This window comes from Zalophus californianus, chromosome 4 (assembly GCF_009762305.2).
Source record: "Zalophus californianus isolate mZalCal1 chromosome 4, mZalCal1.pri.v2, whole genome shotgun sequence".
NCBI lineage: Eukaryota > Metazoa > Chordata > Mammalia > Carnivora > Otariidae > Zalophus > Zalophus californianus.
This window is the reverse complement of record NC_045598.1, coordinates 91,613,658-91,630,741: the sequence shown is the minus strand read 5'-3', so window position 1 is coordinate 91,630,741 and position 17,084 is coordinate 91,613,658. Positions and strand designations below refer to the sequence as shown.

At 35.7% G+C, this 17,084-nt stretch overlaps 1 protein-coding gene across 3 annotated transcripts in view; it reads right to left on the bottom strand.

The window, feature by feature from the left end:
* Nucleotides 1–17,084, bottom strand: part of GPSM2 (G protein signaling modulator 2) — a 54,761-nt gene that overhangs the window by 25,488 nt on the left and 12,189 nt on the right. For 2 of the 3 annotated variants that reach the window (XM_027607238.2, XM_027607240.2), the window contains 8 exons: nucleotides 9,910–10,131; nucleotides 9,426–9,561; nucleotides 8,968–9,110; nucleotides 8,054–8,177; nucleotides 7,825–7,940; nucleotides 5,032–5,187; nucleotides 3,996–4,104; nucleotides 2,997–3,126 (listed from right to left, as the gene is read on the bottom strand). In XM_027607238.2, the coding sequence (XP_027463039.2) occupies nucleotides 2,997–3,126; nucleotides 3,996–4,104; nucleotides 5,032–5,187; nucleotides 7,825–7,940; nucleotides 8,054–8,177; nucleotides 8,968–9,110; nucleotides 9,426–9,561; nucleotides 9,910–10,131 (1,136 nt within the window). Of the gene's footprint in view, nucleotides 1–2,996; nucleotides 3,127–3,995; nucleotides 4,105–5,031; nucleotides 5,188–7,824; nucleotides 7,941–8,053; nucleotides 8,178–8,967; nucleotides 9,111–9,425; nucleotides 9,562–9,909; nucleotides 10,132–15,558; nucleotides 15,701–17,084 lie in introns of those variants that run through there. The other variant, XM_027607239.2, reaches the window with a different exon arrangement.

Sequence of the window (17,084 nt, the reverse complement as noted above, 5' to 3'; positions counted from 1 at the left end):
GAAATAGTTGATAAGCTAGTACCCTGCTGGGAAATGTTGGTAGCTTGTACTAAGATTGTTGCAGTGTACACTGTAAGAGAGATTAGGCATATATTTTGAAGGTAGGGTTTCTGATAGGTTGGATGTAGGAAGTGAGTGGAAGAAAGGGAACAAGGATGACCCATAGGTATTTGGCCTGAATACTTGGATGAATGGTGGTACCATTTCCTGAGATGGGGCAGACTGGAGGAAGAACATGTGTGGGAAGAAAAAACAAGAGCTCTGTTTTGGACATGTTAAGTTTTATTTTTATTTTTATTTTTTTAAAGATTTTATTTATTTATTTGAGAGAGAGAGAGTGAGAGATAGCACGAGAGGGAAGAGGGTCAGAGGGAGAAGCAGACTCCCTGCTGAGCAGGGAGCCCGATGCGGGACTCGATCCCGGGACTCCAGGATCATGACCTGAGCCGAAGGCAGTCGCCTAACCAACTGAGCCACCCAGGCGCCCCGAGATGTTAAGTTTTAGATGCCAATTAGACATTCAGATGGAAATGTTATATATATGAATTCAAACATAAGAGAAAAATTATGACTGGAAATATCAATTTGAAAATCATCAGTATACAGAGGATATAAAAGCCAGTCAACTGAATGAAATCATCTAGAGTTGTGCTGTTTGATATAGTAGCCACTAGTCACATATGGCTTTTAAATTTTTAACTAATTACAATTAATATTAAGAATTCATTTCCTCTTTTGCACTAGCCACACTGCAAGTGCTCAAGAGCCACATATGGCCAGAAGCTATTGTACTAGACAGACTAGGTATACAATATTTCCATCTTCGCAGAAAGTTCTATTAGAAGCACTGATCTAGGGGCACCTAGGTAGCTCAGTCAGTTAAGTGTCTGCCTTCAGCTCAGGTCACGATCACAGGGTTCCTGGATCGGGCCCCCGTGTCAGACTCCCTGCTCAGCAAGGAATCTGCTTCTCTGCCTCTCCCCCTGGCTCATGCTTGCTCCCGCTGTCATTCATAAATAAATAAATAAATAGATAAATAAATAATCAATCTTGGGACACCTGGGTGGCTCAGTCAGTTAGGCGTTCTGCCTTTGGCTCAGGTCATGATCCAAAAGTCTTGGGATCGAGTCCCACATTGGGCTCCTTGCTCAGCGGGGAGCCTGCTTCTCCCTCTGCCTGCCGCTCCCCCTGCTTGTGCTCTCTCTTCTGACAAATAAAATCTTAAAAAAAAAAAGAAAAAGAAACATTGATCTAGAGTATAGGTTAAGAGGAAAAAGGATAAAATCAGAAAGGAAGGAAGGACAGGATAGAAAGAAAAGAGGGAGAGAAGGAAGGGGGAAGGAAGAAGAGGTCCAAGAATTGATCTCTGGACACCACAAATTTCAAGGATGGAAAGATGATAAGGAGAGAGTAATGAAGCCTGAGAGTGGCCAGTGATGTGAGAGCAAACCAGAAAAGGAGGGTAATCCTAGAAGCCAAATGAGCAAAGTATTTTGAGAAGGGAATGATCAGTGGTAGGAAACATTGCTGAGAAATCAAGTAACCTGACATCTGAAAACTGATCAATGATTTGGTAAAATGGAGATTTCTGGTAACCTTGAGAAGGTTTCAGTGTCATGATGAAGCCAAAGCCCAAGTAGAGTGACTTGAGCAGAGAATGGGAGGTGAAGAAGTAAAGAAATGAACATTAATACTATTTTCAAGTTTGTTTATAAGTGGGAACAAAAAAATGGGTCTACATTTAGAGGGGTCCATGAGGACAAGTAATAGTTTGTTAAAATATGAGAGCTATTACAACATACCCTACTTGAAAATTAAGCACAGAGAAACTTTTCAGCCCATTACTCAGTTGCAAAGCACACAGTTCCATATATTACCCATACTTCAGAATCTTTCACTAAATGTTCTTTCCAAGTCTTAATCAGGTGACTAGCTGCTAATTTCTCTTCCTTCTTCCTTTTTTTATATGAGTTTAGAGAAGGAAATGAGAGATGAAAGCTCTATTTTTCACTGACTTCTAAGTTCAAAACATTAATCTGTATTGGTAACTTTTATCAGACTGAGAATTTTTAATTCTCTATAAAATCTGTAAAATGGATCTCGCACAATCATGTATAGAATATTAAAAAATGTGACTCTAATATCATCCCTTTTTACTTCTTTAATCAGAAGTAGAATTTTGGGGGCACCTGGTTGGCTCAGTCAGTAGAGCATGCGACTCTTGATTTCAGGGTCATGAGTTCAAGCCTCACATGGGGCATAAGGCTTACTTTAAAAAAAAAATGTACAATTTTTTTCATGTAGAAACAGAGACATTCAAGCATGTCTTTCCCTGTAGCAATGTCAAAGCAAATCTTTCTGTAGGTGCTTACCTAAAGAAAATTTCCCAGGTTTTCTGAATTTAAAAAAAATAGTAAAAATACTAAGAGATCACCTTAGAATTTAAATGGGAGGAGCGCCTGGGTGGCTCAGTTGGTTAAGTGTCCGACTCTCGATTTCAGCTCAGGTCATGATCTCAGGGTCATGAAGTGGAGCCCTGTGTCAGGCTCCACATTGAGTGTAGTCTGCTTGTCCCTCTCCCTCCCTTGCTACTTGCTTGCTACTACCTACTCTCTCTCTCAATAAATAAATAAATCTGGGAAGAAAAGAGCTAAACAAAAATCAAATATGTAAAAACATTTGAATTAAAAAGAACCAAACAATATGTTTTAATTTTTACATCTTCACATTTACAAATTTTTGAGTGAGCCTGTAGATAGAGAATTTAAATGTATTTTTACAAAAGAAAATAAGCATACCTTTACCTTTCCTAAGTTCATGATAACAGCTGAAAATACTATATTCTGTATTGACAAATCAATAGGACTAGTGTAAAGCAAAAAGGTATTATAAAAAGTTGAGCTTCCTATGTTACATATTCTCTCTGGATATGGTAAACATGTGACAGGTAATGTAATTGAGAATAAAGAAATTGGGTTTGAACACCTATTACTTACCATGCAAACTGTTATCAATTTCAATATTTTCAGACATTATTGAATTATTTGTGCTGTAGCTCAGACCAAGAACCATTTGAAGATCTGAGAGATTTAGTCGTGCTGTTAGTTCACCACTTCTATCCCCAACCTACAACCACAAGCATTTATATTTTAGAGTAGTATTTATAAAAACAAAGAATGGTGAAGATTAGCTGAAAATGTTGTGAACCTAAAACTGGAAGAAAATATAGAGAAATGAAAATAGTTATATTAGAATTAAGAGACTGAACGAAATGGGTTTTTTCAATAATTGTCTTAAAGGAAAGGGAAATTTCTAAAGTATGGCAATAGGAAAGCTAATTACATTGTATCAATTCATTCTCTAAATATTAGTTGTTTTTAATTTCTATAATATTTAATAATAATGTAGGTTATTCTGTGACACATTAACTTGGCATCACATGATTAAAATTTCCTTATTTTGTTTCCATTCCATAGTAATAGTTTATATTAAGCCAGCACTAAGCATTACACTAGGCACTTTTATATAACTATCTCTAATTCTTATAATGATTTACAAGGTAGATATTATTCTTCCCATTTTATAAATGAGAGAAATCAGACTCAGAAAAGGTTTCCAAGCTCAAATAGCCAGAAAGTGGCAGAACTGTAACAGGAACCAATCCTTGATTATAAAAATCATGTTTACAAAACAAAGTATGTTTTTCTTTCTATACCATGCTACTTTTCCATGTAGAGACGGGGGGGATATTTCAGTAATCTTTCCATTCTGCCATGCCTGGCCTACCCTTCTTGTCTTCCTACATCAAGGCCAATGCAAACAGACCTCTGATCTGTATATTAAAATACTTCATGCAGTTCTTAGGCCAAGGGAATAACATAGTTAAATTTATTACTAGGTCACATAGGAGCAATCTAGAGAAATAATAGGGCTTCCCCCTGCCCTGCTAATTTCTGAATCATAACAGCACAGATAGCAGTGTTTTAGTTTCATACCTCTCTTGAAATTTCCAAGTGCTTTTCAGCAAAATGCATCGCTTGATCATGATTCCCTAGAGCGGTGTATGCATTTCCTAAGCTCCAACATGCTCTTCCTTCACCAATTCTACAAAACAATTCAAAGCTAACATGCAGTTATCTGAAAGAGAGCTGTGTGTGGAATAAAAGCTATCTAGTAGTAATTAAAGGCATAAATAATGCTTTGAATTTATTTGGTATTTCATATAAAGAACATAGTTTCTTAACATTAGAGACTTACGAGACTATCCAGATAATACTGAACTCAGAGTCAGGTATTAAAATGGGAAACATTCTTTTAAAACATACAATTTATTATGAAATAATAAAATCTCAGGAATAGGTCTTCTAGTTAGACTACTCCATTTTCTTTCCATGATAGCCCAGGTAATCATTCAGTCCATGTTTGAATACACTGGGGAGAGAGCTCGCTAGAAGTAGCATACTTCATTTTGAACAACTACAGAGAAGTTCTTTATAATGAAGTAAAAATCTGTCTTCCTAAACAAACATCACAGACTAAATGAATGCACAGATACACTGCTTTTTCATACAGTTTTTTTTTTTAATTAGCCACCAACATTTAAAAATCAGAAGATTTCAAATAAAACTCAGGACTTCCAGCTTCTCTTTAAAAAAGAGGAGTATATAGACATAACACCCTCGGTCCTGCCTAGCAACAATGAGCTGGAGCTGAGGAGCAGCTGTGCCCTTTACATTGGGCGTTATCTGTAAGTTGACCACAATTCTCATACTGATCTAGTCAGGACCACCTTTGTAGGCAACTGAGTTTGTGCCCTATTTACGTCTTGGTTCAAGGCTATATGGACCAGTCTAATCTTCTCAGACATGCTAGCCCTTCAAACAATAATATAAAGAGGTGACTAAAACAGAAGAAATTCCTTGAAAAAGAATTAAAAAAAAAAAACAAAGGAAACAAAAACAAAGGAAAAATTCTAGGGATTCAATAATGCACCTGTATTTTATAATTATAGTAAAACGGTGTATAACTTACCTATCATTTAGCTCTTGAGCAATTGCCAAGTGCTTCAGATGATAATCAATGGCCTTTTCGTAGTCTTGAAGCAACGTATATGTGTTTCCAAGACTATAACAAGACTGTGCTTCAACAGCTCTGTCTTTAAGCTGTCGAGCCAATAGTAGTGTCTTTCTAAAAAAAGAAATTAATTCTTACACAATGATCATTTTTATTTTTGGCTATAATAACTGTAAAATCAAACTCTCATTCTTCCTTCTGCCTTTAAAGTAAATCTATTTTAGAGTTTAATATCCCACACTTTCTCCATTATGTTTAGACAAAATGAAAAGATGTCTTGGAAACACAAAAACCAAATCCAAACTCTAAGAATAAATTTGAGAGTCCTATTAATTCTTTAGAGAAAAAAAATATTGACATATGAGATCAAGTACCTCTAAAGATTATATAATATAGTATTTTTAACATTAAAAAAAAACTGTCCCAGTTGTAGTACCAATAACTTAAAAGAGAATTTTGTCCATATAACCTCTCTTTGCATCAGACTGTTGTCTTTGCATTTTGTCAAAACTTAAAATACTTAGTTAAAATTCTAATGTATAGGAAAAAAAAATTCTAATGTATAGGTTATTAGTCACTGATTCATGAAAAACATTAAACACCATATTTAAACATTAACCAAATTCTACCTAATACTCACTGAATCGTCAATGAGAAGCTAGTGTAGCAACTAAGAGTGTGGACCCTAGAGCCAGACTGGGTTCAAATCCCAACTTTGCCAATTATTAGCTCTGTAATGGGGCAAGTCATTCAACCTCTTTCTGTTTCTTCATATGTAAAATGAGGAAAATATCTCCCAGGGTTTTGTGAGGATTAAATGAATTAGTATACATGAAGTGCTTAGAATAGCATCTTGTTCACAGTATATGATAATAAATGTTAATACTGTTTTGTTATTATCGTCAGCACTTAATCCTGCAGATGCTTTAGATCCAATAACTTAAATGGCTCCTATTATTTCTGCCAAATAGTATAAATATTTCATATTTCATAAATCATATTTCATATGATTTATACTTATATGAAAAAGAAGTATATGATAATCTGATAGTTTTAAGCAAACCTGAAATTATATATTTAATGATACCACCTTCAAAGCTGTTACCTTGGGAGGCTACACACTTATTACATACATATTGTAATACTGCCTCCTCTCATACATTTTTGGAAGACTTTTGGATTTGCTTTCAGATCCTGGGGTATCTTTCTGGCACACCATTATTCTTTGAGGGTATAGTTAATTTGTAAATGTTCAGAAGTCCTTCTGGAACCAAATTCATTTGCTAAAGTAGGTTTACCAAACTACTGCTTTCTATCCTGAGGATATGAATTTAAAATGTTAAGACAGGGGCACCTGGGTGGCTCAGTCAGTTAAGTGTCTGCCTGTAGCTCGGGTTGTGATCCTGGGGTCCTGGGATCGAGTCCCGCATCAGGCTCCAGTCCCACATTGGGCTCCCTGCTCTGTGGGGAGCCTGCTTCTCCCTCTGCTTCTCTCTCTCTCTCTCATGAATAATTTAAAAAATCTTTAAACTGTTAAGACAGTCTTCTTGTGTGGTCCTGAAAACAATTCTAAAGGAGAGTTCTATCTGAGTTCTAGCCTACTTATGGAGAGGGCAGTGGGAGGAAGTTTCATTACTTTATACTCATGCTTTTTAGTCAAATAGCCACCATCCACATTCTTACAGAACTTTTCAGTATTTAATACAAGCAGATCATTTATTAAGATATTTGTATGTCTTTTGCTTTAAAATATAATAAATTTCCTATTTAAAATAAAAATATATACTTCTTATATAGTAATATATTTTATTTGGAAGGATATTTCATATTTAACCAACCAACAAATATTAACCATTGGTCAATGTTTAGAGTAGGATGGGATGACATTCTAGTTTTTTAGATGGACCCAAAGCAATTTTACCGTTTTTTTAGATAACAAACTATCCAAAACTCTCTCACATTGGATTCTTTAACAATAAAATACAAATCAATCACTACCTGTGGTTCAAACTGGCTTCTGCCTAAGGTCTGCATGGGACTTCAATCCCCACTAGAGAAAATTCTAAACTATAAAGCATAGACCAGACAGTCTCAAACAGTCTACACTTTGCTATTACCTATGTTTCAAGTCTACTGATAGATCAGAAAGACCCTGCCCAGAAGAAGCTGGGTTTGCCAACTCCTCAGGTAAGTGAATGGGGCCTCAGTTTACGGTGAGGACCAAAGATGGGCAGAGGAGAGTGGGAGAACTGCTCAACAAGGGGGTACGATGGTAGGGAAAAAAATTCAGTGATCACTGGCAAAAACTAGGGCATATTTTTGTTATCAGGCTTTCTTGTGGCTTTTCTTCAAACACATAATTGGGAAATAAATAAATAAACACACACACACACCACACATGCTAAACAGGTTTAAAAGACTAAAAGTTTAGAATTTCATTTAAAAACAATTAGTTTTAAAGATAAAAACTTACAAAAATATAAAGGAGTCATACCACTACCATGAAACCTAAGGTACAATAATACCAGGTCCTATGCAAAGTAAGTGCTGAATTTATTCTTTTATTCAATCCTCACAATAATACCAAAAGCAAGGAATTGGCATTATCCGTTACAGATGAAGAAACTGAGGCTTAGAAGCACAAGGTCCTATTGCTAGTACGTGCAAAAAGGTTTTAAACCCAAAGCCTATCATTTAATAGGATTGCATAACTACTCATTTTACATTTATCTACAGAAATATTAGACTAACTTGTAGTATTCAGAGGCAGTTTCAAATTCACCAAGAAATATATATGCATTTCCAAGGTTGCTATATGCTCTTCTTTCAGCTGCTTTATCTCCAAATTCTTTTGCAATAAGGAGACGCTGAAACAGAAAATTCTAATTAGATATAGCTATAATAAAACTAAAGAATAATCTAATCACTGTTCAAAACACTGATGGAGAAAACGATCTGGCTCTGAAGCCTTGCACTATACCTGCTCATGAGCTATAACTGCATCCCTGAAGTTGCCAAGGAGGTAATGTGTATTTCCAAGATTTCCAAAGGCACGTCCTTGGGCTGCTCGATCACCCAAAGCAGTCACTAGTGATAGGTTCTCCCTAAATGGTAACAAAAGTTGTGAAAAAATAAGTTTGAGGAAAAAATGTATTGATTAGACTTACAAATCAAATTCTTTTTGTCAAAAAAGTTTTACATAAGCTTAGAGCCATAATGTGCCACATTTTAAAGCCATATCTATGAAAGGGGTGCCTGGGGGGCTCAGTTGGTTGAGTGTCCTACTCGTGATTTCGGCTCATGTCATGATCTCAGGGTCGTAAGATCAAGCCCCATATCTGGCTCTGTGCTCAGCAGGAAATCTGCTTGAGATTCTCTCCCTCTCCGTCTGCCCCTGCCCCTGCTCATGTGCACATTCTCTAAATAAATAAATAAAATCTTTAAAAAAAAAAAAGATATATCTATGATGGAGGGTGAGAACTGGGAACACTGAGAACTGGGAATATTAAATAACTGGGAACACTTTACTGAATCATTCAGGCAGGTTTCTGTCCAAAGTCAAAAATGGGGTCAATCTTAGAACCCTTACAGCTAAGAAGTTCTATGAAATTCTACTAGTTAAGAGACTAAATTTACTCCACATAACTTAGGCTAATGATTGATATTTCTTGTTTTTGCCACTAAGTGGCACTGGTTAACAGTTTAAAGGAAAGCTTTCCTGGGAGGGGATTACTACTAACACTAAAACAGTTAGCAGCAATTTGATGGTTTATTTTTACTTGCTAGTCCATAATTCTAAAACCTCTGACAAACTTAAAAATGTATTACTGGATAAAGAATGTAGACTAGATCCAAGGCTTAGGTGGGCCACATGACTGCATCAGTGCTACTTACTCATAATAATCCACAGCTGCCTGAAGGGCATTTCTCACTTCTTCTGGAAATTCTCCTATGTCCTGAGGACCAGGGCAGCCAAAACTTTTCCCTTTGGCGTGATACACATTTCCAAGATTGTAAAGTGCTCTTGCTTCTCCCACCTAGATGAAGATGTCAGCAGAATTTACATTTTGAAATCAGAAGCCAGGTATTCTAATGCCAATCACATATTTATTTATAATATCCTTGATGGTCAAGAAAATGTTTACATTGGCCATCCATACAGAACCAAATGATTACTTATGAAAGAAGAATGTGTTATTTTCTTTTTCTTTGCTATTTTGAATTTTTTAAATTTTTTCTATGAATTTTTTTTGGTATTAACTTTTAGTAAACTACAGAATAATTAAATAGTATTAAAACACAAAGCAATTTCAATGAAAACATTTGGGCTGCCATCTAATGTTCCTTATTACCTTGTCATTAAGCTCTCTAGAAATATCTAGGTGTCGCTGACAACAAACTACAGCTTCATCAAAATTCCCAAGAACTTTTAAGGTGTTTCCCAGATTACCACTAGCTTTGGCTTCCCCCAACTGGTCTCCAATAGTCCTGGAAGAAAAAAAAGGGAAGTGGTGTTAAAAATAAAGCAGCCAGAGTATAGTTTTCCCAGAAGACAACTGACATGCATTAGCCTTGAAACCTACTTTAAATAAAAATTTAAAACGGACATTTCTGTATTTAAATTTAATTAATTTTCATTCATTTAATTAAACTCTAGGGTTGTTTCAGTACTATTAATTCATTTAATTAAACTGTGATCAGCCTAAAGACTAGTTTTAGAATGCAATGCTATTGAATTAGAACTCACTAAAATGTATTAAGTTCATTTTTTTAATTGAATGAAAATATTTTTTTAAGGACATTTAGGGAGAAAGGGTATTAAAAAGCTTAAATTACCTTGCAAGAGTTAAATCATGATGATGATATTCTAATGCTTTGGCATAATCATGCAAATAGAAATAAGCATTGCCCAGCTGGCTGTAAATAGCACTAAGTGTTTTTAGGTCTTCAGTTCCAACTTGAACTGCAGCTTCAAAGAAGGACACACCAGCACGGCAGTCTCCTGATTTACACAGACGTTCCCCTTCCAAGGCCAGTTCTAGGCAAGAAGCTTCCATTCTATAAAATTATATAGGACAGACATTTACAACATTACATTACAACTGCACCACAGTATTTTTAACTTCAGGTAATGTAATTTTAATGTTGACTGTGGCTACTCTTGCTCAGAAAAGCTGCCTCTATAATTGAAGTAGATATACATTATTGATAAAACAGTAAACTATTATTTATAGCATGTGCTAATTTGCCCAATCAAATATCTCTGAGCCTCAGAGCTCTTTTATAAAGGATAGCTAAATATCTCTGTATGGAGCCCAGTTTAAATGGCCCATCCAGAGCAACCCACTTTACCAATGAGAAAAACTAAAGTAATGTTTCCTAAAGTATTCTGAGTTGTGGCAGTCTTACAGACTTCCTGAGAGTTTGGGGAGAAAACAGGTACCTGGGGAAGGTGAAGGCCTATAATTAACACCCTTCTCTATCCACATATTGAAGTGATCTACTCACCTGTCCATCAACCCTTCCTACTACCATCTTTACCTCTTTCTCTGTCTCATACACTCATACAGACACACACTCCTTCCTGTCTCACCACATGGTCATCTATACCTCAGAAAAAAAGAGGAGCAAAATATTTTGATCTATAAGGCACACATCCATGAGAACTGTCAAGACACTTTATGTTAGGAATAATTTAAAAGATTTGCAGAAATTCTAATTCTCAAAGTCTGTCACTGGATTTTTAAAAGCCAGAAGAATTAAGTTACTGTAAATCTATGTAGAAGAAAAAGCACTGATACTTCAGGTTCTAATCCTAGACTTTAGTAGGTGCCTTTCACAAAAGTTGCCACTGTGTTTCTTCAACATTTTTATGATTTCTGCTATGTCTATGTATTACCTAATCATTCACTTAAATATGTTTCTATAATTTGGCAAATTTTGAAATCAGCACATGTCCTTAAATAAAACCTCTAGCTTCATCCAAAGCAGTATCCACGGAACTGTTTGATGTGATACTTATGTTTATTTTCTAATGCACATTAAGACAAATATGTAAGTAAAATAAAAAAGTAAAATTACTTTATGTAATACGACTGGTACACATATCACCCTTTAGAAAACCCTGATTGAGCTCATCAAGCATTTTAATTTTGTGAGCAACACGAAATTACTCCTTACTAGAATTAGCTTTGAACAACTCTAACAGCAGTGATTCTTAATCCTGGCTGCACAACGGCAGAGTTCATGTGGAGTGTTTAAAACTCTCAATGCAGGGAACCTGGGTGGTGTGGCTGTGGTTGAGCGTACAACTCTTGGTTTCGCCTCAGGTGGTGATCTTAATGCTGTGATCTCAGAGTCATGAGATCAAGCCCCGTGTCAGGCTCTACACTCAGGGTGGAGTCTGCTTACGACTCCCTCCCTCTCCCTCTGCCCTTCTCTATGATAAATAAATAAATCTTTAAAAATAAATAAATAAAACTCTCAATGCTGGGTCCCACTCTCTGGGTATGAGGTCTGGCTCGCAGTATTTTTTAAATACCTCCAGGTAATTCCAACATACAAGCCAGAGTTGAGAATCACTGCTTTACCAGGAAATGTGAATTAAACCACCACTCACCCTAAATTCATTCAAACACGATTATACTTTTGTATTTCTAGTAGCAGGTCAATTAACATGTTTCTTCAGCTACTTCTTTTGGCCTATAAAATGTCAAGGTTCCTTCAAGCCATAAATTAAAATGGAATTGCAAAAGTAGAAAATAAATCTGATAAGTCTAAAAGAAAAGTATGGACTAAGATTAACAGAGCCAATTGAAAAGTTTCAAAGCTGGCTTTTAGTTCGGGATAAATAGATTTACGTAGTCATCTCTGATAGGTAATTTTTAAGTTTTACATGCAGGTATCTTTTTTTTTTATAATTCAAGTAATTTAGCCAAAGGATATTCTCTGTTCACAGACTAGTGATTTTACCCTCACTTTATGATCTAGGCAAAATAATGCAAGTAAACCTCTATTTAACATTTTGCTTCAATATTAGACTAAGTCAATTAGATAAAAGACGGAAGATCTTAAGTACATGGGAAAATCGGTTAAATCAGAAAATGTAAATTGCTATATTTCTTCATGTCATTTCAAATTAATAAAACCAATTTTTGTTTTTCACAAGTAAAAACTGCCCTTTAGAACTATATTTCTGAAAATTAGAGACTGCATAAATAAAAAGATTATTTTTGTTTAAGGTTTTATAAGGTTACCAGTATATTCTGTGTGTGAAGAGAAATGAGGTAGCAAAAGACTACCATGTAAAAATGTGATTTTATTAAAGGGTTCTTCTGCTAGATGAGTTACCAAAATGAGGTGTCTTTATGTCTGAATACCAAAACCACTGAACTTTCAAGAAATTACCATAGGAAAGAAATTGGAAAACGTATTTTTACATATAAAATATATTACTTTTTCTATTAAAATTTTTTATTTTTTGAAAGATTTTATTTATTTATTTAAGTGAGCAAGAGAGAGCGTGCGCACATGAATACAAGTAGAGGGAGGCAGAGGGAGAAGCAGATTCTCCACTGAGCAGGGAGCCCAATGCAGGGCTCGATCCCAGGCCCCTGGAATCATGATCCAAGCCGAAAGCAGAAGCTTAACCAACTGAGCTACCCAGGTACCCCTCTATTAAAAATTTTTAATTTAAGCATGATTCCAATTACGTAAATTATATATTGAGCAATTTCACTGCTAGGAATTGATATTAAATCTAGAGGTACACAAATTCAAAAAAAATATGTGAAAGGATGTTCACAGCAGCAAAAAGACGCACACAATTCAAATGTCCATCAATAGAGTATTAAAGAAAATTACATGCATGGTACAATGGAGTACTAATGATCGTATTCACTGAGTATTCACTGAGGGAGAGGGAGAGAAATAGTTACACACAACAGCACCATCTGTTCAGGATGGGTAGCTGGCTGGCCAGGAAATCAGAGATAAGGTAGAACTGGCTATTCAGATATAAGACATGTAAAAATTGGAAATTTACAACATGTTTGCTATATCCATATAAACCAGAGAAATGTCTTCTTCAAATAAATCTCTCCAGCACAAATATTTGACTTTCTGGATTTAAACTTATTGTAATTATTCTGGAACCATCAAACCAAATGATGTTGTATATAATATTAATTTAGCTATAGACTAAATAGTGTCGTAAGAGCTACAAATTTTTAAAAAGGCATTTTATTTTAAAGATTTTATTTATTTGACACAGAGAGCATGCACAAGTGCATGCACACACCAGCAGGGGGAGAGGGAGAGGGGGGGGAGGGAGGGAGAGAGGGAGGGAGGGAGGGAGGGAGGGAAGGAGAGAGGGAGAGAGGGAGAGAGGGGGAGAGAGAGAAGCAGACTCCCTGCTGAGTGGGGAGCCCGATGCAGGACTTGATCCCAGGACACTGAGATCATGACCTGGGCGGAAGGCAGACGCCCAAGTGACTGAGCCACCCAGGCGCCCCCTTAAAAAGGCATTTTAGATAATTTTCATTAGAAAGAATGACAGCAAACTGGAACCCTGCTGGCTACTCAGCTGTCTCTGAAGTCCATGAAGTAAGAATACCCTGTAAGGGAAACTACCTTAGCAAAGTTACTTCAGTAACTAATTCCCAAAATAAAGTCCAAAGCTCTCTAGTTTATGACTAATTCTAAGAAATATTGTGGTTCTGGTATAGTTTTATTAGAAAAGAAGTCAATATTCTGGCACAATCTCCCAACACCTCAATCAAATATATCTAATTGCAAAGTAGTCCAAGGCAGGTTGGTTTATAAATTTTTTAGAAGATCATTAAATAGTAAGAGAGAAAGTAATTTCATATCCTCTTTGTCTCTATGAGACAAAAGAATTACTTCATTTATTTACCAGCTGGGTTGGAAACAAAGAACATACCCAGAGTAGAAGACAAAGGCGGAAAATAACTCCATTAACATACATCCCACATACAAAGTTTCTTTTGTTCTTCCTAATGGCCTATCTAGTTGTATAATCAAAGAAAGTACATTCCTAATAACTATAAATAAACACACTACTACTATCCTTAACTGAAATGTTTTTGTTTTTGCTCATAGACCATTAGAGCTATAATTCCTCATTTTTGCACAAACTCATGTCATTTCAATGATTTTTATATTTTATTATTTACTTTTCTTCCACACTAGATTTTTTTTCCTTTACCTCCTTAATTTTGGTTTCTTGTGTTCATGGTATACCAATGAAAGCAAAAGAGGATTAAAAACCTCAATGCTACACCATTTTAAAAGCTTTAATGCAGATTATGTTCAAATCGGATCCTACCCTCAAAGGGTTTACATACTATTTAAGAATAAACGATGGGGTTGAGGACTCAAGACTCAAAACAAGAGGGCTCTGCATCTTCATTGTGCTGTCTTCTGCAGCTGTCAAATCTCTTTTTATAGACCTTAGCTCCCTCCACCTTCTATGGGTTCTGATTGAGCATGGATCTTTTCCATTATCAATCCTACCCCCCACAAACAATTTTCATCCATTCAATTTACCACATATATCTAGTTAATTCTAGTTTACTTTGTGAAAGAGAAAGTAGTGTAAATTTATCTTTAGATTTGAATTTTGATTGGTAACTTAGTTTTAAAAGTGATTTTACTATATATCAAATTTAACTCTCAAAATAACCTTCTGAGATAGGTATTATTACAGAAGAGGAAAATGATGCTCAGACAGGTTGAACGACCTATTAATAAGATCATGGGAATGCAAAGCTGAGAAATGAAATCCTATCTTTGTCTCCAAACCCAGTGCTATTTCCACCATTCCACATTACCTCAAACTCTTCTTGAGGAAAGAATATTAACAACTACATTTACCTAGCAAAACTGAAGAATTCAACACCAAAATTGTATTCAATGGTCTAATTGAATACAATGGTCTAATTTTTACAATATGAAAGTACTGAAGTGTTTATTATCCATAGTAACAAGTATGAACAAAGAAATTTCTCAAATACAAAACTAGAGAAACTAGTTTGATAATGAACCTGATATATCCATCTTTCAACATCAACATTACCAATATATAACATTGTATGTTTCATCTCTACTTCCAACCTCACTCTCCAACCCCAGATTCTTTTGAAGTACATTCCAGAAAGCATACAATTTCACTTGTAAATATCTTAGTATATATCTCTAAAAGAGAGTCATTCTTTTTTATTGTTATGTTAATCACCATACATTACATCATTAGTTTTTGATGTAGTGTTCCATGATTCATTGTTTGCGTATAACACCCAGTGCTCCATTCAGTACGTGCCCTCTTTAATACCCATCACCAGTCACTTTCAAAAAAATTAATATCATGCCTAAAAAATTAATGATAATTAATTTAAAATCAATCAGATACTATTTTAAAGTTTAGAAACTAATTTCATTTTACTATCAGTCTCCATTTCTCTTTACCTTCACAAACAGGTCACAAAATATTTCATAAAGCATTATGATATCTCTCAGGAGGTTCCTTAGTGTTTGAAGGATTATCTCATTTCAAAATTACGAACTCATTGTGCCACAGAAACTCCTCCAGGGATGGATGAGGACTGCCACAATGAAAGAACCATATGGATAACACATTACATGCTACCTGTTTACCAGAGTAGAAGAGTAATTTATACTAGGCCATGACTCCTAACATAAAGGACACAAAGTATTATCTGCAATTATACAACAATCCAGTTAATATACAGAATGCTGATCTTAGAACACTGATGAAGCCAGAGCTCTGTTTGGCACATTCTTACTAAAAATAGTTACAGAGTTTAAAGTTTCTTTTGGTGAAGTCTTATACCAGTATATAACCATATTTGACCTATCATGGAAGAAGGACAAATCTAAGACCTTCCTACAGGGAGAAGTATAATCCACTCCTTACCTGCTGCTCTTACAGTATTAAGAAGTATACCATTCTTGAAAATGTTTAGTAAGACAGATAAAATCTTACTTACTAGATTCATCTGATAGTTATGTCCAATGGAATTCAATGGACATTTCATCAAACCTGCACTGAGTCAGACAACAAGCTAGGCATCATGGCTGCCCTAAGGAAGTTAATGGTCAAAGAAGGGAATAGTCAAGGAGACAAACATATAAACAGATACAATGAATTTTAATACAGTTGATGCAAAGAAAGAAATATGCAAAGGATGTTATGTAAGCAGAGGGAGGGCACATAGTCAAAATATACTGTTTAGAAATGGTTTCCAGGAGTAGATAATTCAAGTCATAGGGTGCAGCATGAGCAAAGGCACAGAACATGGAAGAGCTATACTATGGTAAGCTTGACTCTGCCCTACAGGTGACTAGGAGCCACCATAGTGATAAAGCAGAATTTGTGTAGTTAGCTCTGTGTTTTTAGACTGAGCCCTCTAGCAGCAAATTAAAAAGATGGATTCTAAGAGGTAAGAATGGAGAATAGAGGGGCGCCTGGGTGGCTCAGTGGTTAAGCATCTGCCTTCAGCTCAGGTCATGATCCCAGGGTCCTGGGATCAAGCCCGCATCGGGCTCCCTGCTCGGCGGGGAGCCTGCTTCTCCCTTTGCCTCTGTCTGCTCCTCCCCCTACTTGTGCTCTTTCTCTCTCTGTCAAATAAATGGATGAAATCTTAAAAAAAAAAAAAAAAAAAAAAAGAATGGAGAATAGAGCAAGTCTGGAAGGAAGATGATGGGGACCTCAACTATTGCAGGGATAGGGAGGATCCAGATGGGTAGATCTGGATCAACATTTAGGATCAACTGGCATGACTTCACACTGGATAGAGAATAAGAAGGGAAAAAAGCATGTAAAATAACTCCCAGGTTTCTGGAACTATGCCCAAAAGGGTAGAGTGAGGGCCTTTCATATAATAAAAGCTCATTTTAATTATGTTGAATGTCCTCCATTTCTTTTATTCAAAACTTTTTATTTTTATTTTTTAAAAGATTTTATTTATTTA